The 27,894-nt window shown below is 39.8% G+C and overlaps 1 protein-coding gene across 7 annotated transcripts; it reads left to right on the top strand.

Annotated features, from left to right (window-relative positions):
* The first annotated feature begins 1,215 nt into the window (after positions 1-1,215).
* slc6a4a (solute carrier family 6 member 4a) lies at positions 1,216-26,518 on the top strand. Of its 7 annotated transcripts, none has more exons than XM_042415191.1 (16): positions 1,216-1,792; positions 4,288-4,370; positions 8,411-8,525; positions 13,915-14,828; positions 16,121-16,255; positions 16,787-17,009; positions 18,820-18,958; positions 19,849-19,983; positions 20,171-20,274; positions 20,366-20,493; positions 20,629-20,741; positions 21,549-21,680; positions 22,162-22,261; positions 22,607-22,707; positions 23,206-23,373; positions 24,700-26,518. In XM_042415191.1, the coding sequence occupies exons 4-16, from the start codon at positions 14,357-14,359 to the stop codon at positions 24,772-24,774; spliced, it is 2,025 nt and encodes a 674-aa protein (XP_042271125.1). In that variant the 5' UTR covers positions 1,216-1,792; positions 4,288-4,370; positions 8,411-8,525; positions 13,915-14,356; the 3' UTR covers positions 24,775-26,518. The 7 variants fall into 7 exon arrangements, with proteins under 7 accessions (XP_042271125.1, XP_042271122.1, XP_042271124.1 ...); XM_042415188.1 differs by having other exon boundaries at positions 3,617-4,370; XM_042415190.1 differs by having other exon boundaries at positions 1,759-1,792; positions 3,628-4,370.
* Positions 26,519-27,894: the final 1,376 nt, after the last annotated feature.

The following is a 27,894-nucleotide window of genomic DNA, read 5'->3' as shown; positions in this document are numbered from 1 at the left end:
GCCTTTATCTGCAGCTTACCTTCTCTTATTTATATATATATATTTATCTTCTATGTTCTCCCAGATTTCCTCCATTTTTCCTCTATCCACATACCTACAAAATCCGTGTAGATGGATTTGTGCTACTCTTCTCAGTAGATACAAACTTAATCCAGAGATTTTGACATATATGTTACACTGACAGTAACGTAGTTTTGGAAAAAATGTACTTGCTACAGAAGACAGATGGATAGTGTTGTTAGATTTAACTGCTGACTGTTAGTAAGTTGATCGATAACACGCCTACAAGTTTCTTCCCTAGAAATTTTCCATCAGAGGAAGGGCATTTTCTTATCTGGGTTTGATTAAGGGGAGAGTGCACGTTGTAAATTTTAGCTGGCAAATCCCTGATTTCACAATATGCTCAAGAAGAAATGGGAGATGATTTCTTATTGTAGTATTTCACCTTTATCTTTCTAAATTTGTGGTGTAAAAGTGTAGATTGATTAATTTACAGGTTTCTATAAAAGTTATTACACAAACCACAATTACAATTGACATGAAAAGGCTGCACAAACAGTTAAATGCTCACTGTTACTACTACTGGTTTCAGAGAAAGAAATTTAAATGTAAACCAGATGTGCTGAATAAACAGAGCAGGTAAAACATTACAAAAAGGTGATCCTAATTGGATAAAAATTATATTAGGTGTGAAATAAAAGACCTGGAGCTTATTTACCCTAAACTCAGATGATTGGCAGGCAGTGTGAGTAGCCAGTGCACAGCATGACCTCCAAGCAGTTAGTCACCTCCGAATGAAAAGAATCTATGAACATGTGTTGGGCCTCGAGGTGAAACTTAGGATAAGACTGTGCTTTCCCATTTTAAGCATCCTTTTCTTATTTACATATAATTTTTAGGGTATTTCTAGACTCTGTCCTATGTTATGTTTTCTCAGTCTTGCACAGACTACTATTCTGTTTGACTTGGTCCACACATGGTGAAGAGCTGCATTAATTGAATTCAACATGAAGGTTACAAATAACATCTATTTTTTGTTTTCATTTGGAACAGCAATTCTTTCCCATCTGTGGTTGGCAGCCGGTACTGGAATGCATCTAAGTATATTTAATCAAGTACTTAAGTAATTTGGGATGCTTCACTTGGGCTTTTATCTACTCCACCACATGTCAGAGGGAGATGTACTTTTCACTCCACCACACTTATTTGACAGCTACTTTGCAGCGATAGATTTGACATAGGTAGAACAGATGTAATTAATGAATCGTTAAAATTACACCAACTATACAATAAAAGTCAAGCAGCCTATTACTAATCTACTAGCCTGTAATAAAAAAAGTAACAAGCATTTTTCTCTAAGTGAGTACTTTCACCTGTGATTGATTGATTTTGCTGATAATACTTAAATACTCCACCACAGCTCATAAATTGCAGCTAACTTTCAAATGAAAGTTTGTTTTTTCTTGTTCAGGAAAGACTAACATACAGTAATTTACAGTGTAATTCACCCATGAAATGATTGCAATCGGTCAATAAATCTTTTTGCTCAGTAACAATAAAAGCTAATGGTTTTTTAAGTGTAACGCAACACTGAGCAGTCACTTTCAGCAACTGTAACAGGTGTGCGCATTTAACCTAATTAGCTGTGGACATCAGTCAGCCAATCAGGACAGAGGAAGCTTCAGTACAATTAAACAGCTTATGTTATATCTCCTGAAAATCAGTTACACACTTATACAAGACACAGCAGATGAAACACTCAACTCCAATGATTTCCTGATGATAAATCAAGGTTAGTATGTCCCCAGCACATTATATTTAACATTATAATGTTTGTTGTCATGTCAATGGCAAGCTACAAGATGTTAATGCACAAAAACAGTTTGTTTTGTATTATAAAAAGTTACTGAATTCCTCAACAGTGTCTGAATTAGCGGTTAGCACTTCAGTTGGAAGTTCATTTGTTAAAAGCAGATTGCTCTCCAGTGGTCAGGCCATAACCAGCTTTACTTTACATGAAAAATTTTGCATAAAATCACAGGAAGACCATTTTTAAAAAAACAAAAAACAATAACATATAAATACAATATTTCAAGTATAGTGCTTGTGCAGTATCTTAAATTTCTACTTGTTGGCCCTACTATTAAAACATGAAAAGTAGAAGCAGAAACAGCCATAGTGCATTGATTGAAAGAGCTGCAGGCTGCATATTGTACTTTCTTATCTACTACATTTATTTGACAGTTTTAGTTACTTTTCAGATGTCTATGAGTTGTTAACAGCTCCACCAAATAGTGATTTTTCCCTCTAAACATTTCACCAAAAATCAAAGATTAGAGAAAAAGTCCAAGAACTGAAAAGATTAGTGTATCACAACTTTGTTTTTTCTTCTTTACTCTGCCATTAATCATCTGATGACCCCTCACATTTCTCTGGTGACCCTTTGGAGAGGCCAGGCCCCTAGGTTGGGAACCACTGGACTAAACTAGCTAACTGTATATAAAGTAGTTCAAACTAGCTCCACCTCCAGCAGCTACAACAGTAACATGCTGCCTACACACTGATGCTTCAGTATTAATAATCTAATGATGTCATATATAAAAATATATCAGTCAGAGGGACCAAACCACTACTTTTACTGCAATACTTTAACTACATCAAGTTGATAATATTTATGTACTTAAGTAGGATTTTTCATGCAGGACTTTTACTGAACTTAGGCTGCCCTCTTTTATATCTCTTACATCTCTTCTCTCTGAAACACACACACACAATGAAGGCTAAGTAGACTGACTGTAAAAGTCCTGCAAGTCCTGGAGTATTTTTACATTGCTGTATTGGTACTTTTACTAAAAATAAAAAAATATCTTAATACTTCCTTCACCAATGCCAGCACACCTCCTCATACCATGCCATCCTGTTGGATGTAAAACAATTTATAATATAAGCATCACAAAATCTGATGGCTGTTGCTCATGGCAGTGTCCCAAACCTATCACTGACCTGTTGCCTGAGACCCACTTCAGTCAGTATTTCACATTTGAAGATTATTTAAAGTCTTATAGGCTGGTCCATAGAGGTGTTCAAATAATAATAATAACTGGTATTTGTATTTTTAACCAGTATAGGCTGACAGTTTTAAAGGCTTATATCCCCACGTGTTGCTCCTTGTGAAGGCAAACTGCTTATTGTGGATATGTTTTAAGGTATGTTATGCAGAACAAAGCAGGATTGTGAACTTCTGAACCTGTCCGCCTCGACTTACGTACAAGTCCTGACGTCAAAAAAAATGAGTCTCATGATAGTTTCCATGTCCAGCTGTTAGTAGTTGACAGGAGGAATTAGCCCACTGTTGAACCATGCAGGACTGTTCATCACACACCTGGTCTCATTATCCCCTTCCATTTTTTTTCTCTCTCTTCTTCCCCTTTTCAGTTGTGTTTGTGTGTGCGTGTGTGTGTGCGTGTGTGTGTGTGCGCGCGTGCGCGTGTGTGTGTGTGTGTGTGTGTGTGTGTGTGTGTGTGTGTGTGTGTGTGTGTGTGTGTGTGTGTGTGTGTGTGTGTGTGTGTGTGTGTGCGCGCGCGCCTCTGTGTGGATTTGTGTGTGTTGCAATGAGGATTAACCTAGTACTTCAGCTGATGCTGATTGGAATGACGTTCAACACTCGCACAGGCTGGCTTTTAACAAGAAGGAGAGACTGGACGCTGGGTGTGTGTGAGCAGATGAGACAGAAGGAAAGAGGGCACAGTGATTACTATTTATTTAATGACAACATGACGGAAAATGTGTGTCTGAACCTGGGCCACCCTCTTTTATATCTCTTTCAGTTCTCTCCGTCTCTTCTCTCTCAAACACAAACACACAATAAAGGCTAAGTAGACCGACTGTATTACTGCACCTGGCAGGGTGCCTTGTGGCCCAGTAAGTTGCAGGTGGCTGTAAATGGGTTAGTTACACCAGGACACAGACAGGCTGAGACTTAAATAATCTCTCTTACACACACTTGTTAATGTTTCACCTTGTTGATCTTCCACATTATGTGACTTGTTTCCGTGTTCTGCTCTTATTCCTGTTTGGCCCTCTTATAAATATGCATCAAGGAGTCTTGGATTAGAGGCAAGGATCCTTTGCTAAAGCTCAGAGTGTGTGTGTGTGTGTTTGGGTGACAGCATGTGTGTGAGTGTGTGCATGCATGCTCGAGTATGAGTGTTTGTGTCTTAAGCCAGGCAGAGCAGAATACGGCCCTCTGTAAACCCAGGCATGTGTGATTTGTGTGATTGGGTTTAGACTACACTGATAGGCGATGTCTTGGACACTGGACGACCAGACGCTCCATGGACAATGCAGGCTGTCTTGCTAAAAATATCAAGGTAAGACCACACTGCCGGTCTTTTTACAGCACATAATTTTATTACCAGCAGGTTCATCTACACAGATATACAATTACTGTTTACTCCAATCAATTTTCAGCTCTAAAAGTATAGCGATAGCCATCTGTGGAGGATGTGTGTGCAAGCCACTAATACACTCCTTACTAGGTGAGAGGTGGTGGTGGTTGGCGGGAGGGGGGGGGTTTCAGTGTGAGTGTTGTTTAATTTTTTTCAAGGCCTCATCTGTATTATTTCCATAACATCCAGGGATTTTGAATTGGACTTGCTATAATCTGTCAGATCTGGGAAACAAATTAACTTCCAGATTTTGGGATTAGTTATTTAATTAGGGATATTTCATGATTTAAAGTATAACTTGAAATGTGTGATATGCACAAATATAAGACCAAATCCAAATTTATGGTATTATACACACAATGCCAACTGTTGTTTGGTTTTATATCTGTCTAGTTAGACTGAATGAAGGATTGTGTGCAGCTATAACTTCTCAAATGCTGTGTTTGTATTATTTGGCACTGCTTCACTGGTCAGTTCCCACTGTTCACTTGAGCACACAAAATGTGGGCATGAAGCCATTCTGTTTTCATGAAATCCACAAATAATTAACACAACACAAGCCATAACTCTCAATCACCAACAGGTCATTTCTCAGACATTTTTTAAATGGAACCTGGACTTGCAGACTGTGAGGTTTTGTCATCAACATATATTTGCCTCGAAAATATCTGTCCATTACAACATCTCCGATGCTGCGTACAATCTCACTCTCACATCTAAGCATCACATCCCGAGTGTAAGGCCGTTTGCACCATAATGCCAAATGCATTTCAACATCACCTGACACCAGAAACAGTTACATATTTCCGTCTTGCCTTCAGATGAACTATTTCTATGAATATTGATAGTTTTTCTGTCTCTGTCCATTTTAGGTCTCATTGCCTGGTTTGCTTATTAAGAATTGTGATGTTTTTAGAGTTTGTGTCAAGGAAGACATTTTGGAAAATGCGTATTAAAGGTCCAATCAAGAAACTGAGATTTGTGTCAGTGACTTCTGAACTTCAGACTACTTTTTCTAGCTTAAAAGTTATTGCTGCTGACCAATACAATATAATTATGTAATGTTTTCTGTATGTGCTGCCCATGAGTCTCCTGCTGAACCTGTAGTATTTGAGCCCTTGTCGTCATGGTGAACAGCGAGAGCCTGTAATCTGTGCTTGGACACCCTATGGGTTGTCTTTATTTTTAGTGGCTACACGTCAGTGTAGTGAAGCTGGAGGGTGCTGGTCCATCCCAAGCTTGACCCAGGGAGGGTTTTAAATCAGAAATTAACGGATAAGAGGTCAAGCCCCCATGGTGTGCTGGTGACCTTGTTTTGGCGGGTAGTTGTAGTGCAGTCTAGCAGTCTGCGGTAGCCTGAAGTTGTGTGTCTGTGGCAGCCCAAAAAACCCTTTTCTTCTCTATGACAACTAATTTTGATGGATGGTGATGAAGAGAAGAGGTGGACGACATGAAACAAAAGTCCCCTGCTATCAAACCGGGGATGTTGTGACCATATTATTGTAAGCATCTTAACCAGACACCCCATGAAAACTACTTTTTAATGAAAACTGGCACATACAGAAAGCCATATACTGCCATCAAAGGAAAGGCAAGTTGAAATTTGCACTTTCAACACCACCTTATATGCATCAACAAACATCTTTTTTTGCATCCAGATGATTTCAAAGCACATAGTTTAGTTGTTTTTGGTCAAATCATTTGGCGACCAAGTTTTATACAAAACATTTTCTATTTCATCGTCTACAAAGCTGATCTAATCTCCATGTTATGTAAAAGAAGTCTGTTTTTGATGCCTTTGTCTTGGTCTATTAACAGAATATTGTCCATCTGATCAAGACATGCAAATGAATTAGGTGAGATGGAAAGACAGTAAATCAGCTGTATCTTCATATCTTATGCCTGATCATGATCAGCACTGCTCAGTATACACAAGTCCTCAATTTCAACAATCTCTTGAGTATCACTACACCAATAAACACAACTGCCTGAGTATTGGGGGTCAAGATTCAGAAATTCTGTTTCTGAATACTCCAAACCATTCAGCTGTGAGTTGATGAAGTTGACTTCAGGTAGGTGATATTGCTTCAGTCAAACTTTGGCCACTTGATTTGAAGATGATAAAACATTTGTTTTCAAATTATGAGGTTTAATGACAATGATAATAAAGTCAAAATTACAGTTAAAAACCCACACCATAGGACAGGACTTCCTCAAATGCTCCACATTTGAAGTTGAAATGTTGTCATGTCCATGTAGAATAAAAGAAGAAGAAGCACCTGCAAAGAATTTATGGATTCATATTTGACTCCTGATATTGACCCTTTTCATGGCAGACATTTTGACTTGTCAAAGCAAGAAAAGAACAGTTGTAAATAATAACACATTAACAACAGCTTCATTGCATTACTTGTCTGAGTAAACGGTGTCAGTGAGTGAGCGTGCACTAAATGGAATGCAGCCATCATTAACATCACCTCTGCTTCTTCTGCTTTGAAAAGTCAAATTTTCTGCTGTGAAAAGGGTCTTTTGCTCAAAACCAATAGTGATCAGAAAACATTTGATGAAGAGGATGGATTTAGAGAGTCCTTCATTTACTTGAGTCATTAAAAGAGAGTTTACAGTAGAGTTTAATTAATTAATCAGTTTCTTATAGAAAAGTGTGAACAGTTTAAACATCCGTGCGTCTTCTGTCAGTAACACTCACATCATTTATTTCGGACCATTTGGTCTCAACACTGAAGACACAAACGAGAATGTGACAATATTTCCAGAAAGCTGTCATTAATCATAATCAGAATTGCTCGGTGGGTAGAGAAGTCCTCATTGTGCTTGTGGGTAATGTATTCTGCTTGATGCATCTTTACGTGCCTCCCAGATTACTGCTTGTCACTATAGGATTATTTGGATTGTAATTTCATGTTTGAGCTCAAACACTGAGGAGATTAGAGGTACAGACTAGGATGAAGGGATATGTTATAATAATGTTCCTCAGAGATCTACATGCAGAAGAATCGATGTTGAACTCTGACTTTGGAAAGCAAGACAATAGGCCAGATGGTGATTGGACTGGGAATAATAATAATAATAATAACATGGCGGGGGGTGAGTACAACAAAAACTAAAGTAATGATGGTAAACCACAGCAACTACTACAGTACACAGCAGCTTTACAACAAGGGAGAGTTGAATGGGTTGCAGAATGTCCTGTACTGTACTTTCTCTCTTCCTGGTACTTGCATGAACACATGTTTGAGTTAATCTGTTGGTTGTGACAGTGACATGGCTGTGTTGATGGTGACTACTGTCTGAGTTCAACCCTCATACTAGAAATTACGTTTAAATAGTATTAATTTGTTTTCCCAGTAACCTTGTGATGACACAAATAATTGATACCTGGATTATGTTTTTTCAAGTGATTAAATGCTACATTTTGCAACTTGGCACATATGTTAATTAACATTTTCTCATTACTTTAATGATACATAATCTGGGCAGCATTGCTTTAAAATTAGCTTTACATAAAGGTGATTTCTAGAAGGCAGGGTTGCTGAGATAAGCCATTGTTTGTGTATTTCAGAGCTGTCTTGGGTGCCTGACTTGGCCAACAGTATTACACAGTCACATAACAGCCAAAGGGGCATAATTCAATAATGCCCACATTAACATTTCCCACATTTTCCAAGTTCTTATGCAACCACAAGACAGGAAATGGAAGTAAATCCTGACTTCAGGACAGGTTACTGTGCATGTCTTGACAATTTGCCACAAACTGTGTTTGCATTTCTACTTATCAAAAGTCTTTTCCTTTTCTCCTGGGAGTAGTTTCCTTTAAGTACTATAAGACTAGTTAAGTGTTGTTTGTGCAGATGTGGCAGCACTGTGGTGCTCACGCTAGCAACCCAATGCACTTACTGGTTTTCTCCTCCTATGTCTATCTGCACTGTTTATTTTTCAATTAGCCGGGGTCCAAGTTGGCATGATGTCGAGTGAGCACGGGAAACTATAGGCCACACTTGTGGAGCACAGGAGAAGACATATGGAACAAAACAAGGATTTCATAAATTATTTTCTCAGGTTGGTCTCTCTCTCTCTCTCTCTCTCTCTCTCTCTGCTGCTTCTGTATGTGTGCATGCATGTTTGTGTCCATGATAGAGAGTGCTACTTTGCTTTTTGTGTGTGAGCAAATATTTTAGTGAGTTTGTGTTTGTGTGTGTATGAGTTAGTGAGACAGTGTGAGTAAGATTGTGTGTTTGTCATGGCACCTGCATGGGTGTTCTGAGTGAAAGCACATTACTACTGAATCAAGTGAAACAATCAATAAAGTAAATTTCCCTCAGTTATCTATCTGCATAATATTAGGAGAGGATGTTTAATATATTGTAAATATTTTTGTACAAAAAACTATACACTATTACAAAATACTTCATTTAAACAATTAGCTACGTTCTACAGTTTATCTAAAAACAGTAATCTCTCATAGATAAAGACCAAATTTAGTGTGATAAAATAAACTGAAGCATCAGTCATATGGTTTTGTCATTTGAAGATTTAATATTTGAAATGATATCAGGCAGCTGGTAATAAATACTGTAAAACTTTCCTTAAGCTGTTCCAGCATAATCAGAGGGCAGGGTCAGCTACAGTGCATCACTGTCTGTCGCAATCTGTTAGGAATCTAGCATCTTGCTCAAGGACACTTCAGCAGGGCAGATGTTTCTTGACAGAGGGGCTTGAACCTAAGTTCTCCAGTTGAAAGATGGTCTTTATTACCATCAAACCGCCATCTGCCCTCAAAAGCTGATTCCGAAAAAGGATAGAAAACTTTTAATCCCCACTTCAAGCTTGAGGCCCATTTCACCAAATTTGCAACATGCAAGCTGCGACCTGCAACATGAGATAATTTCTTCTTGTGTTAATGTTGACATGTTTGACGAATCAAAAGAAACATCATACTTGTGACCCATGCATGGGCATGTGAGAGGACTATAGGACTCACAAGTTCATCTGCAATTTGCGAGTAACAATCATTGAAACAGGGCACAGCCACCATATGCGACCTGCGTACAAGCAGTGCTCACAAATCTCTTTGGTGAAATGGACCCCTGGTCTTTTTTGCCTGTTTTTTTTTCTTAAAGCAGCTCAATTAAACTGGTAAATTTAATAAAAAGTAAAGTAACCATTTTTGGATCAGGCATGCCTCAAGAGCTGGCCAAAGGAGAAATGTTCCTTCTCTCCTTTATTGTCTTCTTATCAAATTCATTGTTTTTATACATTTAATGATTTCTTATGCTTCTGATAGTAACAGACATGTTTTAGATGATTTAGTGTGTAAATGTGGGATCCTTATCAGGAATGTTGTCAACATCAATATCAATCTATATGTCATTATCTGACTATTTAAAACTCTCAAATCTTTGGCAATGACTCTATGAATCTTTGGCAATGATTAGCGACAGTTAGATAGATGGAGATTAAATCTAACAAAGAAGGAAAGTTGGCTAATAGAAATGGAAGTCTACATCTGTCCACAGTCCAAAACTATTCAGGAAACCCCCTGAGAGTTGCCAGAGCAGAGTCTGATAAGCACATTATTTTTACTCAACCATTCCTGACGTCTATACCCCAGACTATGGGGTGTTGGTCCGTGTTTAAAAACAGCTAGGATACAAAAGCTGGCACACAGCCCGAAGCTTTATGAGTTGTTTTAGGGTGAAAGATACACTGAGCAGGCACCCTATGGGATCTCATGGGGATTTCAGAGGCGAAAGCTCGTGAGCTGATAGACTGTTCATCACAGGGGTCTTTTAGATTCCTTCATGAAATATGGTTTAATTACTCATGCAGCATTTTACAATAAGGATTATTCAAGCATGTGATTGCAAATATAGCTTATGCAACATTAGTATGTGTGAGAAAGTTTTTTTGCATGCATGTGTCTACCTGACACACACATGAACTGAAGTTAAAGTACAACACGGACATATAAGAGAGTTGTGGACTGCTTTTGCAAAGTTTTTTTCTGTTCTTTTTTTTTGCATTTCTTGACTTTCTTTAAAGCTGAATATTGACTGTTGAAAAAAAAGAGTCTCTTGTAGCAGTTTTATCTTATTTTTTCTCTATATATAAAATACCTATATTTTTAACTGTTACTTAAGCAGGAAAAATTGCAGCAGTAACCTGTGGGAGTTTAGGTACAGAGGCAAATTTGGCTACATGGAGTTGGGGAGCTGCCCAGCACTACCGCAGCCTTGCACTGAGTACAGAAAGATGATTCAGGCACTTGTCTGCCTTGTAGTAACACAGGCAGCAAGCTCACTTTTCTAATGTAGCGCGTGCAGCATGTTAAGAGCACAGAAAGTAGCTGTCTTTTATCACCGAAGCTCTGTAGCCAATTTGACTGTGAACACAGCTACAGTAGTAAATGCATGAAAAAATAACAGAATGTCTTTGTTGTTTTCCTTCAAAGCATTATTCGAGGAAAATGCCTTATCCTTGGACATCTAAATGAAATGCAGACATAGGAATATATCCAAATAAACTGCCGGTCTGAAGAAAACAGAACAGGACTCAAAAATGATGGGAAACAGGGGTCAAAGCAGCAGAAGTCTAATCTTTCCATGGCAGGTGTGCACAATGATGACACCAGGAAAGAACTTGAAAAGTAGTGGATAAAAAAAAAAATCAGGATTGACTCAAGATTGAAGGATGAGAGCAATGCGAAAGCGTAACTAGTTAAGGGGAAACAGGGCATGTGTGTGTGTGTGTGCATGCACAAGACAGGCAATATCAAGTAGCACCCTGACACAGAGCCCCACAATGCCACAGAACAACTCAAGGGTAGGACTTCCCCTGGCTGCAAAGTGTGTGTGTGTGTGTGTGTGTCTTGGTGTGTGTGAGAGCTCAGCCATGACCATAGTGTGTCAAAAAACCTGAACCGTAGTCAATTATTGCTGTATTGTCACTATACACATCTAATCAAACTTCAAAGTGTGCATGTCTGAGCTCGCATTGTGTTTATCCAGTATCTTCTGTCAGAACGCATGCATCTCTGCATAGGTCTGCGCGGCTGTGCGTCTCCGAGCGTGGCATGTGTGTAAGTGTGTGTGTGGTGAGAGAGGGACAACAAGGGAGGGAGAGAGAGAGAGAGAGAGAGAGAGAGAGAGAGAGAGAAATGAGAGAGGTTTGAGAGCTCAATGGGCAAACACGGTGTCCTGATGTGCTAGTGCACGCTGTTTCTCTGGCAAGTTTTTGTAATACCACAGGATTCTCGAAGTTTGGGGTAGAAGTTGCTGCTGCTGCTGTTTGTGCATGTTTCAGCTGCCACAGGTTATACTTGTCATCCTTTACCATCTCAGAAGGTAACGTATGGATGCATGTGAACAGGCAAAAAATACTACTGGTGTCTGTACCTTTACATTTGTTGTTCATTTTAGTTTATTTTTATTAAAAGTGGCTTTAGCTTTTTCTGAACTTTAAGTGGAGTTTAGTAAGGTAACAAATGGCTCAAAAGAGTGTCTTTATTTTTAATTTGGGTTGGTTTATAAAGGCACATTGGTATTTTTCTCACATTTCCTTTTTGAGCCTATCGCTTTTCAAATGTTATCCTCATACTCTCCCTTTTATTAAAGTCTACTTAGTGGAACAGTAAAAGAGAAAAATATCATTATTTATTTCCAGTAAAGACTATTGGCTTTAAAGTATGTATCACAGTATTATTCTGTTGTGTTGGTCTTTTAATAATAGCTTAATTAACTTTATGAACTGCCTATGTAACCAGCTGTGATTAAGTGTGTCTGCACATGCAGGTCAGATTTAATATTTCACCAAATCATTCATCAGTATTTGTTTTTTTCTTGACCTTCTATTGCAAGACAGTGTGACAGTGAATACATTAAGAGTTTGGATGGATAACCGTTGAAACTGTTGTTGAGAAGATATTTTTCAGTTATGTCATTTTTTTTATAGATTGAAGTGAATGCACATTTCACTTTATCCTCACGTTTCTTTTTAGTCATCGCTGGTCAAGTAGCAATTGTCAGCTTTCCCACATGTTTAAGCTTCTAAAGCATCTTAAACTGTACTTGTCAGACCAGAAGGACTGCAGTGTACTTCTCTCAGACTTTAATCATGAGGATTCAGAAGGAAATGAAGTCATTGTTGTGATTAAAAGCTTATGATTGCTTTCAACAGGAATTAAAAGTGTGGTTTGTGTGGGGAAAAAAAAAAAAAGTGTTTGTGTTGAGCGGAAGGTGAGCCAGTGTTTGTCTTCTTCCTCAGAGTTCAGGTACATGACAGGATCTTGGTTGTGTGGTAGTCAGATGTTAGTGTGGAGTGAATGTCGTGCCGTGTAAAACTGCCCGACAGTCGTTCTTAATTAAGATAATGGCATTCCATGTAAATTGAGTCTTCCTACATTCTGGCATTCATTACTAATTGAGCTAACACTATAAACAATCGAATCTGCTTTTAAACGGCCCTCTCAATTTGACCGGTTACTCATGTGATAGCATTTTAGGCTGTATATTGGGTATTTGTGAATTATCTCTTGAAAATGTAATGACTATACTCTAAAGTGTAATTTGTTGTCAGTGTAAAAGATTTATTTCATGTACACTTATATACAGGAGGTTCTTTGTCTAAATTTTATTAACTGTACAGTATGTAATAATTAAATATGGGCATTTAATTCAGAATTTTTTTATTCCTGTCCATATCATTTAAATTGACTGAAATAATATTATTAATAGTATTTGAAATAACAATTACGTCTAATTTTGTCCTAGTTAAAGAGAAAGTGAAAAAGTAAAAATCTGCTTTTCAAGCGCTGAATAAAACATAAAAATAATCTATATTTTTCACTACTACTAATCTGTGGTCCGTTAAGTGCTTTTCACAACACAATAACCGAAGACAAACCTGTTGAGCAAATAACTTATTTGACACATGTTGCTTGTGGTAACAATCAAAATGAGCGAACTTCATTATCATCACATGTCAAAATTTCCACTTTTGTCTTCTATCTTTTGAGGTTTTCTCTCTTGTGTTTCTTGCCTTCAAAAATGCAGCCGGTGCTTGTGTATAGTCTCTAATTTCTCCCCATTATATGGCTTTGATCAGATAAGCACTGAAGCAGGTTATGCAACTGAGACGTAGCGTGAAATAAGATAGTAAATCGACATGTCCCAGCACAATCCCCCCCCAATTTGTACACTTCTTTTTTGGACATTCAAGAATACTTTATATCTTCCTTAATGTCTGTTTTTGTCACCCAATTTATTGTAAACTGTCGGTAAAACATAAGAGACAAGACCTGACATTTGAGCTCAGACATATTTCATTGTCATAATCTGAACACTTACAGCATACAGAAACACAGAAAAACTAATTTTATAAATTTTATAAGGTCACTGAAAAGTAATTTAAAGCTGACTAACACTTTGTCTGTCTGTCGTCTGTGTTGCAGAGCGTCTCAAACAGTTTGTGGAGAAGATCCAAAATTCATGTAACTCTTCTGGTGGCCACATCCTGTTCCAACATATCTGTCTTCCCCATATACCCTCCTCTGTGTGTCCTAGCAGTCTGCTCTTATTCCTTCTTGCTGAACAGACTCATTTCAGTCCTCTTCCACATACACACACCTCCCCTCATTCTGGCCCCATTCTCATTTTTTAGCTCTGGCCTCCTGTTCCCCATCTCCTTACCTGTCCAAGAAGGACAGTTTTTTGTTTTTTTTTTGCCAGATTTGTCCCGACACCGTCACTGCACTATTCCCTCGCTCTCCTAACTCTTCTGTTCCCCTCATGGGCACCATATCAGACAGCAATAGTGCCACATTCCCTTCAACATCACTGAGAACCTCTCTCCACCCCTAACCACCTCGCCAACACCAACATCCACACGACCCAATGGAGACAAAAGATATGATGATGACGACCATGTTGACAATGGACAAAGGGGAGAACGAGGGAGAGAGGGACAAAGCGAGAGAGGAGGTGGGGGGAGATGAGGAGGAGACACAGCAAGAAAATGGTAGACTGATGCTGTCTGACGGTCTGGCAGAGAGAGGACCCAAGAGTCTGACCTCCAGCTCTGGACAGCAGGTGTCCAATGGCTTCACTACATCCACCCCTCAGAGCCCCAGGGAGGGACCAGGGACTGCAGCTAGCTCTGGGGGTACAGCCTCTGGACAAGGAGGTGGCACTGGGTCCTCTGTGCCACTGGGAGGCCTCAGGACTCTGGTGGTCCAACAAACCAGCTTGGAGAGGCCCAGAGAAACCTGGAGCAAGAAGATGGACTTCTTGCTCTCTGTGATCGGCTATGCCGTGGACCTGGGAAATGTCTGGCGTTTCCCCTACATCTGCTACCAAAACGGAGGAGGTGAGAAGGCAAAAGATGTTATCTCCCTCTCAAGAGGGAGATAAGGAGTGGGATGGGTGGGAGATGAGGGTACATGAGATCCCATGCTAGAGTAAACAGGATTTCAGGGATTAGAAAGAATAAAAGGGTCTTTTTATGGTTTGAATTGCAGCAATTTCCATCATTAAAGATGGAGTTTGATGGAGAGCATCTCTGATCATTTCTGCATCATGGGTGCCTAAAATAAGATGCACAGACCTATAAGGAATGCAAGAGTTAAAGTTGTCTATAAATGGCCTGTGATTTTGCTCATTTCTTGCACAGTCTAAGTTACAAACAGCTAAGCCTACTGTATGTTTTCTCAGAGTCTGTGTGGTCTGCCTGTGCTCTGTTACTACACGATTTTCACCTAGCAGCAAACAGGGCCTCCCTTTCCACTTTTATTGAATTTGCAATAATAAAATCTTTGCAATTTCCTGTGTTCTGTGTGTGTCTCACGGAGCGAGGTAGAGATGGGGACTGGAAGACACTTGATAGAGGCAACAGTATTAATTGTAGTTTTTATGAGAACGCCTTCAGTCTCTTTCTCCTTGCTTAATAACCTGTCTCCCAGGCAGCTGCTCAATCAACCCTTATCTTTGCTTTCATGTCACAAAGAGACACACGCACGCGTGTACACACCGACCCACCCGCATGCACATAAAATAAGTTGATAATCAGATAGAAAGAAAGAAAGAGAGATGTGTTATTGAACTCTGCACATTAGAGTCCAAGGACCTGGTTGCCGTCCTGCTGCTCTTCTGTTTCTCAGTGTTTGGCCTTTAATTCTCCTTTCATCATTTTTGTACATTTACATGTCACAGAGTATAAATAGGAGCTCCGTCCTCCCTTCGCAAAAGTAAAGCCAACATTGCAGTAGTCCTAATATGTCATTGTAGAGATAAACACTCTAAATGCAGTGATATGAAACTGGGAACACATGCACTGTTGATTTTGAATGGAGCAGGGTTATTTAAATTATGAGGTGCTCACAATATTTAATGATTTTTACAGAGTGCTCTTTAATGTTCTTCTGTTGGCTGTGAGTTATAGAGAAGACTACTGAGATTACAGATGGAGCGTGAAAGCATAGCATTTCTCATGAGTGTAATTGACATTTTACCGCTCTTACATAACTCTTTCTTTCTTCCAATCACTTCTCCCACTCTTTCTTCCTCCCCACATCCAACCCTGCATTTGTTCTCCTTTCCCCCTTACTCATTTCTTACCACCAAATTACCTCTGTCCCCATGTCCCCCAATGTCTCTGTCCAGGTGCCTTTTTGCTGCCCTACCTGTTGATGGCGGTGTTTGGAGGTGTGCCTCTCTTCTACATGGAGCTGGCTCTCGGCCAGTTCCACCGCAGCGGCTGCATCTCCATCTGGAAACACATCTGTCCCATCTTCAAAGGTAACTGAGGGAGTGGAAAGAGAACAGAACAGAGGGAGGAATCAGTTAATAGCAATAGCTTGGATAAAAAAAAAGGGGGGGAAAGAAGAGAACATGAGAGAAAATTGGCAGTAAGAGAAAAACAGAGAAGACGAAGAAGGACAGTGTCAAGCCATCAGCTAGCTCACGGGACAACAGTCTGAGAGACAGCTCATTTAACCTCCTCACCCCCCTCAGTACAGTTGCCTTGAAGAGCTTTCCTAGCTTCTTGTACATCTAGTGAGATGCACTAACTCTCTGTTATGGAAATTGTCACATTTCTACACCAAATGCCAGATGCTCAGAAATTTGATAGTATGTAAATTATTGTTCTTTGGAAATGTCACCCAATTACCCAATAGGAACTTGAATTAGCTTAAAAACACCACTGATGTCTGGTGGAGTGAGTGACTGGTGTCACATACTACACACAAAAAACTTGAATAAAATATACATACTACATACATTTTCTTAACTCTTGTACTTTTGTGTTACTTTTTTCCACTCATGTAGGCATAGGCTTTGCCATCTGCATCATAGCCCTCTACGTCGCCTTCTACTACAACACCATCATGGCCTGGGCCTTGTACTACCTATTATCGTCGTTCCAGTCCACCCTGCCCTGGACTACCTGCAACAACTACTGGAACACAGCCAACTGCAACCGCTACATGTCCACCGACCACAATGTGTCATGGACCAACTCCTCTACCTCCCCCGCCGAGGAGTTCTATACGTAAGTGCATGTAAGTCAGATGTAGAGGCGTAGGGGGAGAGTTACACAGGAGGGAGATATCGAGCGAAGGAGGGAGGATGGCTTCCAGGGAGCGATTACAGGGTTGCTTCTGGTGTTTAAGAGCCCTGACAGATTTACCACCATCCCTCGCACTGATTGTGAAGGCATGACAGCATTTTAGCGTAAGAATCACTATATTTTGCCAATGTTATGAGCTGATGATCTGATCTGAGATGGTTGAAAGGACAGGAGTGATGTAGGTGTGACATACTAGTAGAAGTACAACTCACAGATAGATGCAATATTTAGCTGATATATTATAAAAATAACCTGAACAGTCTACTGTATATCCGTGTTAATGTGCAGAAAATCAAGGGTCAGTTAAGTCAGTCAGCCAAAAGCGTGTAGAATTATTATTAAATGAAATGATGAAAAGTAATAAAGCTTTACTGCCAGCTTTGATTCTTTCACTTCTCTGTTGACTATAACAATTTGTGTTTAAATAGATATTAGAACAAACTAGAAAATGATCATGTGACTCTAAATGAACTTGCCAGAATATGAATTACTTCTTTAAGTTAAAGGAGCAGGTGGAGGGTGAGAGAGGCAAGAGATAAGGAGGGAGAGAGAAATAGCTGCAGTTGCAACAGTGTGAAAAAAAACGGAGAAAAACTACAACTCATTACAGCATGTTCTTCGAAGTATTAAGAAATATTTAGCGTGCAGCTAACACAGTGACTAACTGAGACAGCCAGGATGTAAATGGGGGTAGTCAATACAGTCAAGTAGGATTTTTTTTTTTTATTATTATTATTACTGTAACTTAAAACCATAGCTATGTCATAACAATGTCTTCTTTATTCTTGACTGTTCTGGGACTCTAAAGTCAACTCTAAAGGCTCAGTCTTATCATCTGCTCAATAGACCGTGTCTGTGTCTTCCCACTGAGAAAGATTTGGGGTTTATCCATAGTTGACTTTTCCTAATACAAGTTTAAAAGTAACAAATTCCACAAGTCAGTCTGGCGCCAGAATTTCCTGTTTTCAACATAAATCATGCCTGTGTTTTATCGTCCCAAGTTCTGTGTGCTTAACCTGTGACCAGATGTTAACCTCACTGTCATTTCAGCCTCCCTCTTTTTTGCCTTGAATTGCTTTTTTTTATTACTTTAGCTTATGTAAACATTGTTTATATACATATACAGTTATCACTATAGGCCTAAAGTCAGTCAAGGCATCGTTTTGTCTGGTCTCTTCATCTTTTTTCCTTAGGTGAACCTCCCTTACAGCTGATTTAACAATGTTTATCAGCGTCATGTGTCAGGAGATTAGGCTCTATCACTATCATATTGGACCATAATTGTATACAGTAGTCCTTCACTCCCTGCATACTTTTTATGTTCCTCCTCTTCTTTGTACTGTGTGTTACTCCATTTAATGCTGTTCCTTTCTATGACACACCTCCTTCTTTGTATGTTATTTCCTCTACTTCCCAATTTTCCAACATCCCTTCTCTCCACTCTGTCTTCTGTATCCTTACGTTCTCTTATCTCCTCTGTCACTTATTATTCTCTGCATTCTTCTCCTTCCTTTTTTCCTTCCCTTTCCTTTCCTCTTCCTTTACTTTGTGATATGTCTTACACATTTCCTTGATTCCCACAACTCTCCCAATCTCCCCTCCTCTACTTTTCTTTGCTTTCATGCAATTTCACCCTGTCATCATTGTCTGTTCCTTGTCTTTCCTTTTTGCATCCTTCCTCAACCTCACCTCTCAACCCAAACATCCCTCCTGCCTTGTCTCCTCTCTGCAGTCGGCAGGTGTTGCAGGTCCACCTCTCCCCGGGTCTGCATCAGCTGGGCTCTGTCAGCTGGCAGTTAGCCCTCTGCCTGCTCTTCATCTTCACCATCGTCTACTTCAGCATCTGGAAGGGAGTCAAGACGTCTGGAAAGGTAACTGAAGGGGCGCCTGCATGGCTGATGGGGGTGTCAGTTAGAGTGGATGGATGGATGGATTGATGGAGGCAGAGAGGCAGAGAGAAGAACAGTTGTTCTGCTTTCATCCGTCACCCTCATTATCATTCATCATCATGGACAGAAAAGTTGGTTAGAGAGGAAGTCTCAAAGTTAAAAGGTTTGTGGTTTGAAAAGGCAAACCCTAAAAGACCAGGCAGTCCTTAAGGACCAATATTGGAAATTAGCTTTTTTTATCGTCTTTTTTCCCCCCACACTTCTAGTCTATACATTCTGTTTAATGTTGAAAACTGTCAGATACTTTATAGTACAATACGCTAGCTGGTGTTGGTCACACATCATCCTAATTTTGTCCTCTTCCATCTGTGGTGGTTTTTACAAACCCAAATGTAGCTCTTTTATTCAAAACAGTTTGCACAATTAGCACATGGCTGTAATTAAAAAAATATATATCTACAGAGGCATCCTGGTGGCTAAGGCTTTTGTTTTATGTCCTGTGTTTCCTGTCTGTATCTCTACTGTTTCTATGCAATAAAGGCAAAATATCAGCAAAATAACCTAAAATAATAATAATAATCTACAGCAGTTAGTATATATAATAATGACATAATATCTATAATATAAATGTAATGTCAATGTACATTTCCACTGTGGTATTCTCGAAGATAAATTAATTTAACATTGTCATTATATTTATACACAATTCAAAAATATGCAGAACCAGAAAAATCTCCCTGTGCATAAGTTGTTTTTTATGTTTTCAGCAGTAGCAAGTGTTCCTGTTACAGAAAGTGATTATTGAGCATGAGCACTATGACTGAGCTACACTTCATCAACAGAAAACTAAATCATTTATTTTTCTGCATTAGGTAGTTTGGGTGACTGCTACCTTTCCCTATCTGGTCCTCCTGGTGTTGCTCATTCGTGGGGCCACTCTGCCAGGGGCCTGGAGGGGCGTGGTCTTCTATCTCAAACCTGATTGGGAGAAACTTCTCAGCACTACAGTAAGTCAGTTGGTAAAATCTAGCGAAGCATTCTTTGATTCCTCTTTGTTTGAAATATTCATATTGATCTTATTTTTATACAAACCTATTGTCTTACCACACATCATTTTCTCCAATCCTGCTCTGTTTCTCTTTCCCCTGTCATTCGCCATCATCACCAACCTTCCTTCCTTCCACACTTTCCAAGGTGTGGATTGATGCAGCAGCTCAGATCTTCTTCTCTCTTGGTCCCGGGTTTGGCGTGCTCCTTGCCTTTGCCAGCTACAACCCGTTTCACAACAACTGCTACAAGTGAGATATTTTAACATACTTATGATCCCACAAACATTCCAGTAGTCCCGGCAAGCAAGTCTAAAACGTCACTCCCTTCGCTCCTTTTCAGAGACGCTTTGGTCACCAGCTCTGTGAACTGCCTGACTAGCTTTCTGTCTGGCTTTGTCATCTTTACCGTGCTGGGTTACATGGCTGAGATGAGGCAGCAGGATGTGGATGCTGTGGCAAAGGATGCTGGTAGGACACCACACCAACAATTCTTTACTCAGTCTCACATTGTTGGAAAAAAATACTAGATTGAACTGACAGAGTGATCTACAAAAAAACAGGTGTGAAACCTCTTTCAACCCGCCTCTCACTCTTTCTCTGCAGGTCCCAGTCTGTTGTTCATCATTTATGCAGAAGCCATAGCAAACATGCCTGCTGCCACCTTCTTTGCCATCATCTTCTTCCTCATGATCATCATGTTGGGTCTGGATAGCACGGTGAGTTTATTCATTGTGGTACAAAAATTACAACATCCCACTCAATGTTCTGTTTGATGACTGTTTTATGTATCCTCACATGCCCCATTCTCCTTGTTGTAATCTACCTGATACTGTTGTTGCCCAGTGCCCAGCTCTTGTGTGTACTCTCACACCTAGAAACAGGATTCATATTTGCCTTTCAAAAGCCTTTTTCCGTTTGACTCGTGTTTGCCTGTTTTACTCGCCGTGTCAGGTGTTATTTGTCCTTGCTGTTTCGTTTTGGATAACAGTCAACGAAAAAACAATGTGATAGGACTTTCATATCACTGTTGTGTGGCGATCTCGTCTCCATAAGCCTGTGTTTATCTGTTCTGCGGCAGCCAGCTGGAGAGACCTGTAAGGCTTTTATCAGGTGCTGATAATCAGCGTAGAATCTGCATCCGGGTTGCTATATGCTCCTTCGTTTTTATGACTGAGGATATTACTGAAAAACAGTGTACATGGATTCATGTTGTACCGGCTAAACTTTCTTTTTTTCTCTTTTTTTTGTGATTCTCTGAAGGCTGTGATACACAAGTATGTTTTTCTTCAGGGTTTTAGGAATTGCTTCAGGGTTGTAGTCATCCTACTACTAGATTGATCAGATACAACAGCTGATTAGCAACATCTTGATAACATTTGTATCTAAGAAATCATACATACAGTAGCAGTATATGTCGCCAAGATAAATGGCAAGTTTCTCCACAGCCTTAATGCTGCCCTTTTGAGTTTTCTTTGTCTTCTGATAAGTTCTCTGCTTATATCTTTGTGTATTCGTCTCTGCAGTTTGCAGGGTTGGAGGGGGTGATCACAGCTATGCTAGATGAGTTCCCTCATATCCTGGCTAAGAGACGAGAATGGTTTGTCTTCGGCCTTGTGTGTGTCTGCTACCTCGGCGCTCTCTCCACACTCACATATGTAAGTAAAAAAAAAAAAATCATTATTATATGAGGTTATTATCAAAATGTCAACATCATTCTCAATCCTCACGCCTATCAGTAAAGTCTATGGACTATTATTTGTTGATTTATTTATTTTTTTAGATTCAAAACTACCTCCAATCTACTGTACCAATGTCTCACATCCTCAATTTCCATTCAAATATATTATAAACCAATGAAAAAACTCATATTGTTAAAAGTATTCTAGATTTAACTGTTTTATTTCAGGTAATGTAATGAACTGCAGCTAATAATTAGCTGAAATCAGATTAGAGCATCCTCAGTAATCCGTTTATCTCCAACCTTCACTAAGTAAGGTAGTGACTAATGCGTCACTGCGTCATAAAACAACATATTAGCCTAATCATTGTCTTAGACTTTGTAGAGGAAACCCTCTTGCATGAGAGCAATTAGTGAATAGCTTTTCAGAAATTCCTCCTCTCTCTCTCCTCTCTCAGGGAGGATCATTTGTGGTGAAGCTGTTTGAAGAGTACGCCACAGGCCCTGCAGTCATCACTGTGGTCCTGCTCGAAGTCATCGCCGTTTCCTGGTTTTACGGTAAGTTTGAGGCGTGATGGTAATTGTAATGATGATGGTGATCATTTGTGACCTTATTGACAGCAATGGTGGTGGTGCTAAAGATGGGAAAGTGTGACAAAAAATGAACTCCTGAAGTGAAGAAAACCCTTTAGCTGAATTTGATCCCACACTGACAAATTTTGTGAATTATGGTACTAACTTATTAACCTCCTCAGCTCTTTGTGTCTGTGTAGTTTTAGTCGGGAGATAAAGATGCCCTCCTCCTCGTTGGCGCTGCATAATATCTCTGATTAGTTTATATGGTATTGTTTTTAGAATAATCATGATATTGTGGACCTTGTAGTGATTGTGTGTGTGTTCCAGGTACCAACCGTTTCTGTAATGACGTCCAGCTCATGCTTGGTTTCTACCCGGGTGGTTTCTGGAGGGTCTGCTGGGTGGCCATCTGCCCCTGCTTTCTGCTGGTGAGGCTCATGTATATACACATACACACAAGTCATGTAAACACACTTAAAAGAGTTCTACTTTGTGTCAAAAGCTGGTAGAAGCACCTGAAATTACAGCTGATACAGTTGAAGATACAGAACTTGGAGCAGCTGTCATTTACTTAAATGTAGCAGCGCCTGTAAGCCAGTTCAGGCAGCCCAACTGGAGCTCCACACACACCATACTCTCTGTGCCTCCACCCCTGCATCCACCTGTAGGCTCTGAGTCTATCTCCCCTTACAGGGGAAGTTAGTATTGTCCCTGCTGTGTGAGATTAATGTTTCCTTGCGGAGAGCGATGTGGTCAGAGCCTAGACGCCAAACACTGATGCTCTCCATATTCTACATTTAAATAATGATCTACTCCTTGTGAGTTGGCTGACTGAACTTTCTTAACTTTCAGGAGAGTTGTTGCGTATTTATCCTGATGTTTGATTCTTGTTTTATCTGATCTATGTCTTTGTTCCCATTCTCCAGTTCATCATCATCAGTTTCCTGGCCTTCCCTCCAGAGGTCAAATTGTTCCACTACCAATACCCGCCATGGACCACCGTCCTGGGCTACTGCATCGGGGTGTCTTCATTCATCTGCGTGCCTGCTTATATGGTCTACCACTTGCTTAATGCCAAAGGCACATTCAAACAGGTACAGTGTTTCCTTTATTTTCCCCCACTTTCAGTTTCTCTCCCTTTCTTTACTTCACATTAGAGAATAGCTACATCTATTTTCTATATGGTACTGCTCATTTTCCCCACATCTTCTCTTGTCCCGTCCTTGTCCTTCTCACCCATATCCTCTCCTGACCTTTTGTAATTCTCTCACTGACACTTCTCTCATGACAGGGATTGCCTCTGTTTCTTTTGTCCTCCCACCGTCTCACATGCACTGTCAGGGTCTTCCCCCCCTCCTGTGAACACATGACTGGAGATCATCAGGATCAAAGGAACAAGGAGGAAGCACAGGCCAGAGATTAGTGAGGGAAAAAAAGCCATGACAACTACCATGCCCCACAGTTCTTACATATACACACACTCACGTATACATGTAGGGCATCACCTGATGATGCATACACACGTACTAACACGTGCACCCAAATCCACACAGGCCGCTCAAATGTAATATATATGTGAGCTGCCCTATCAGAGGATAAAAGCTAAGAACTAAAGGAGAGCATGCCATCAGCAGCGTTTTAGCATCACAACACAACGTCTGACAAACTAAAACTCATCATATCAGCATCATTGGTAAAACTACTCCTCCTTATTCAAGAGACAGATTTTAGTTGTCTGTATCTTACCTTTGTTGCTTTCTGAGCATCTTTTAAGGGTGTATTTGCTCTTTGTCGTATAGTATGCTGTTTTGCATAATAAATACAAATACAAAACATCTTCTTCTCATCATTATTTTCTTGTTAAGCCCTGTGTTAGAGCTGTCAGAAGGGAGGGGGACATCAAAGAGGCTGGTAGACAGGTCTTCTTTGGCGTTTGACCAATATTGACAATGCTTCCAGGGCATGCAATGTCACTGACACACATTGTCAACATGCAGACTTTGTGTTTTTGTGTGCACATACTGTACGTGTGAAAAGAGGCGGTGGTCATGTAACGCCAGGGGACAGATGAGAGTCTCTTTGTAACAGAACCGGGGCATGTGTTTGTTTTCTTCACCTCATTCTGCAGCATACAATCTTTTGATCAAGTCAGGTTGTGTTGGAGATGGTGCTCATAATCAGTTTGAATAGCATGACTGGACATCACATGTTGCCCTCATACTGTCTTTAAATGTTTGATTTAGTTTTATAACAATCTTCAGAGGGATTAATATACTTGAATTTTACTGTAATCATTTTAACAGCACAAGCATATTTGAACCTGTGTTGTAATTTGTTCCAGTTTCCACTGAAAGTGGTATGTTTGTGTATCTTATGTCTCTTATCTTCCCCTCTGTGTGTCTCTCTCTTTGTATTCACAGCGTCTGCTAAAGAGCATCACTCCAGAGCCCAGCAGTAACCAACACAGAGACTTCATTGTCACCAACGCAGTTTGACCAAATCCTGACCAACGAAGGTGCCACTCTAGCTACCTAGAGCGCCCTCTTCTGGTCACACTGCAAAACTACAGGACAAGGGGGCTACCTTTCACCGTCTTTGCCTCTTTTCATACATCTCCTACACTTGTTCATCTTTCTCTCACCAAAATCTAGAAATAGAGGTGGAGTTAGGTGGAGCCAGGCCGCAGTAGTTTAGTTTAGCTTGGTTTTAGTTCCAGATGTTGCTTCAGTTTTGCAGCAGTTTTCTGCTGCAAAACCCAGAATGTAGTTTCAGTATCCACATCTTCTTTCTTTTTTTTCCACTAAAAAGTGGCACCTAAGTTATTTAGTGACCACCCCTTTCTTCAGGTTATACAGTCGTACAAATATTTTATACAATTATATAAAGTATGATACAATCAGTGTTCATGTAGACAATATAATATGCTTTCAAACTGGATATACTGCACATTGTAATGATTTCAGTTGGGGAAAGCCCAGATAGTTACCTTTCAATCCACACATAATTGTTATGGTTGTATTTTCATATTATGCTGTTAAGTTATGCATTCTTGATATGTAGCAAAATTCAGGTATCTTTTTACATCTGTTACTGAAGCCAAATATATGATATCTGTTCTGTTTATATTTCTAAAGATGTTTCAATATCGTAGTTGTGTTATGCTAGGTGTTGACTGACAGCCTGTGTTTATTTGTTGGCATCTTGGATGGAGGACGGATTTGCAATGAGTTCCCTTACACTGTGAAGCATTGTCTGGTAGTGACATGTATGTATGCATGTATGTATGTGTGTGTGTGTGTGTGTGTGTGCGTGTGTGTAAAACAAAGACTGTTATAATGTCCAGTAAAAAAAAAATGGATCACTGACAGAACCAACCATGTTTGTTCATTCTATAACTGCAATATAAGATGTGTATTTATTTCATAATGTATCATTGCTGTCATTTTCCACACTACGATATGACGTATTATTATGTTGCATAGTGTTGATGGTCTTTGTTTAATCACAATGACATTCTGTCCTCTGCGGTCATGTTGCATAACTATCAGTAATAGAAACCAAATATGGATCAGAGCTAATAACATTTCCAATGTCATAGTCTGAAAGTCAACGTTACTGCTCTTTACTTTCTACCAAAAATTAGTGTGTTTGTGTGTGTGTATGCACATGTGCCTGTGTGTGTGTGTGTATGTGAGGGAGAGAGTGTATGTATCTGTGTGTATGTAGGAGCAGGAGTTAAAATATGGCGAGTACATGTGTATTTACTAGTCAGTCTGGTATTGGTGTAATCTATCCTGTGAATACCTGTCTCCTCCTCTCATGGGTGTGTGAATGTGTGTGTGTTTAGTACTTGTGTGTCAGTGTGTGTGCGCACCTCGGTTAGTATGTTGGTGCACGCACAGTACGAGTGTCAGTATGGGTAGTTGATCAAAAAGGTTTAGAGGTATTCAGCCCCTTTATGTGTGCATGCCGTGATGTGTGTGTATACTGTACTTCAAATGCGTGTGTGTGCGTGTGTGTGTGTGTGTGTGTGTGTCTGTGATGTGATCTCCTGTTGTCTTGTTAACTGCCAAAATATCCTATGAAGGAAGTAAACTCCCTCTTGCCTCTCTCTCTCTCTCTCTCGTACCTCTCAAGCTTATGTAAAATCTATGTATGTCAATAAAAGACTGTATTGAGAAATACACCTGTATAGATTAAAGATATATAAATATATGGGAAATAACAGATAATAAAGATATATGGAAATAAATAATAACCTCTAGCATCTGTTGGGTGATTCTTTTATTCATGTGTTGGTCTCGTGTTGTACAGTATTTGATACTTGTTTGAAAACCCTCGGACAAATAAAGTCTGTTATATTTATGAAAACAGTCAACACACTTATCCAGTCAGGAACATGAACTCACGCACATAATGAATTTTGAAAATACACTTGTAGGCCATGTAACACATCCAAAAACAGACATGGGATATTGTGAAGACGGAAAAATGTTTAATATAAAATTAAATCAAGTGTAAACACTTCACACATGTCACTTATTACTGGGAAAACGTAAAACAGAAAAGTCTGATGTGTTGTGTATCCAGTGGCAGCCCTTTAAAGGGTCAGCTCATCTGATTTCATCCTTACCTCCAGTGGTATCTGCCCATGCAAACAATCATACGTTATTGCTTTTTTTTATATTTGAAAGGCAGAAAATAAATTGAAACTATCAAAATAGTAGATGGCACGACTTCTGAGTGAAAATACTGTGCCTTTTTGTGATTTTGGGCTAACTAACCCTTAAAATCTCTGGCCTTTTATGTCACTCTCTGCTCAGACAGACCCAAGCAAAACAGTTTTGCATCTGGGTGATCTGAATCTACTCCGATGTGTAGAAATAAACGCATCTATCAAGAAACTACCAAGCTAGACAGCAGCGGATGAGCTTCTCATCCATGTAGCGACGCTGTGGCACGTTGGCACTGTGTAGTCCATCAGGGCTGCTTGTGAGGTGTGTCACTGTTTACTGTTACTGTGTTTATAGAGAGTAACAACTCTATTAGCATCCTCAGTGACCGTATAATAAGCTGCCAGTTCAAATTTGGCATACAACTCATATGAAACAGGACAACATCTGGCACGCCATGTTTTTTATCTGTGATAAACATGTGAAAACTATTACACTACATTTATGGAAAAAGCATGTTCGGTCTGTATTATGACTGATTTAAAAAAAAGTACACTGGCACAACAACGTGCAATGAGTCCCATCGTGATCAAAGGCTTCGTCATCTGTTTGCTCTGAGCCTCTTTAAACGCTGGCTGTCCCAACCTGTCAGGACAATCATTGTTTCTCTGTCAATCTGTGTGTACATACTGTATGAGCACAACACGATGGTTCCTTGTCATCACTGCTTAATCCTACAATTGAAATCTGCAATCAGCAAACATTCTTGTGTTCACATGCAGACACACACACACACACATACTCAAGAAAAAAAAAAAGGGGGGGGGGGGGGGGGGGGGGGAGCTGAGTGCATCTTAAGCTCACCCTCATCTGAGCAGTGGGCCAATCTACAACAGATGTGCAGTTATACACTACGTAGTCTCTGAGTAAATGAAAAGAAAT

This window comes from Thunnus maccoyii, chromosome 6 (genome assembly GCF_910596095.1).
Source record: "Thunnus maccoyii chromosome 6, fThuMac1.1, whole genome shotgun sequence".
Lineage (NCBI taxonomy): Eukaryota > Metazoa > Chordata > Actinopteri > Scombriformes > Scombridae > Thunnus > Thunnus maccoyii.
Note: the sequence above shows the minus strand (reverse complement) of the source record. Positions and strands in the feature narration are given on the sequence as shown.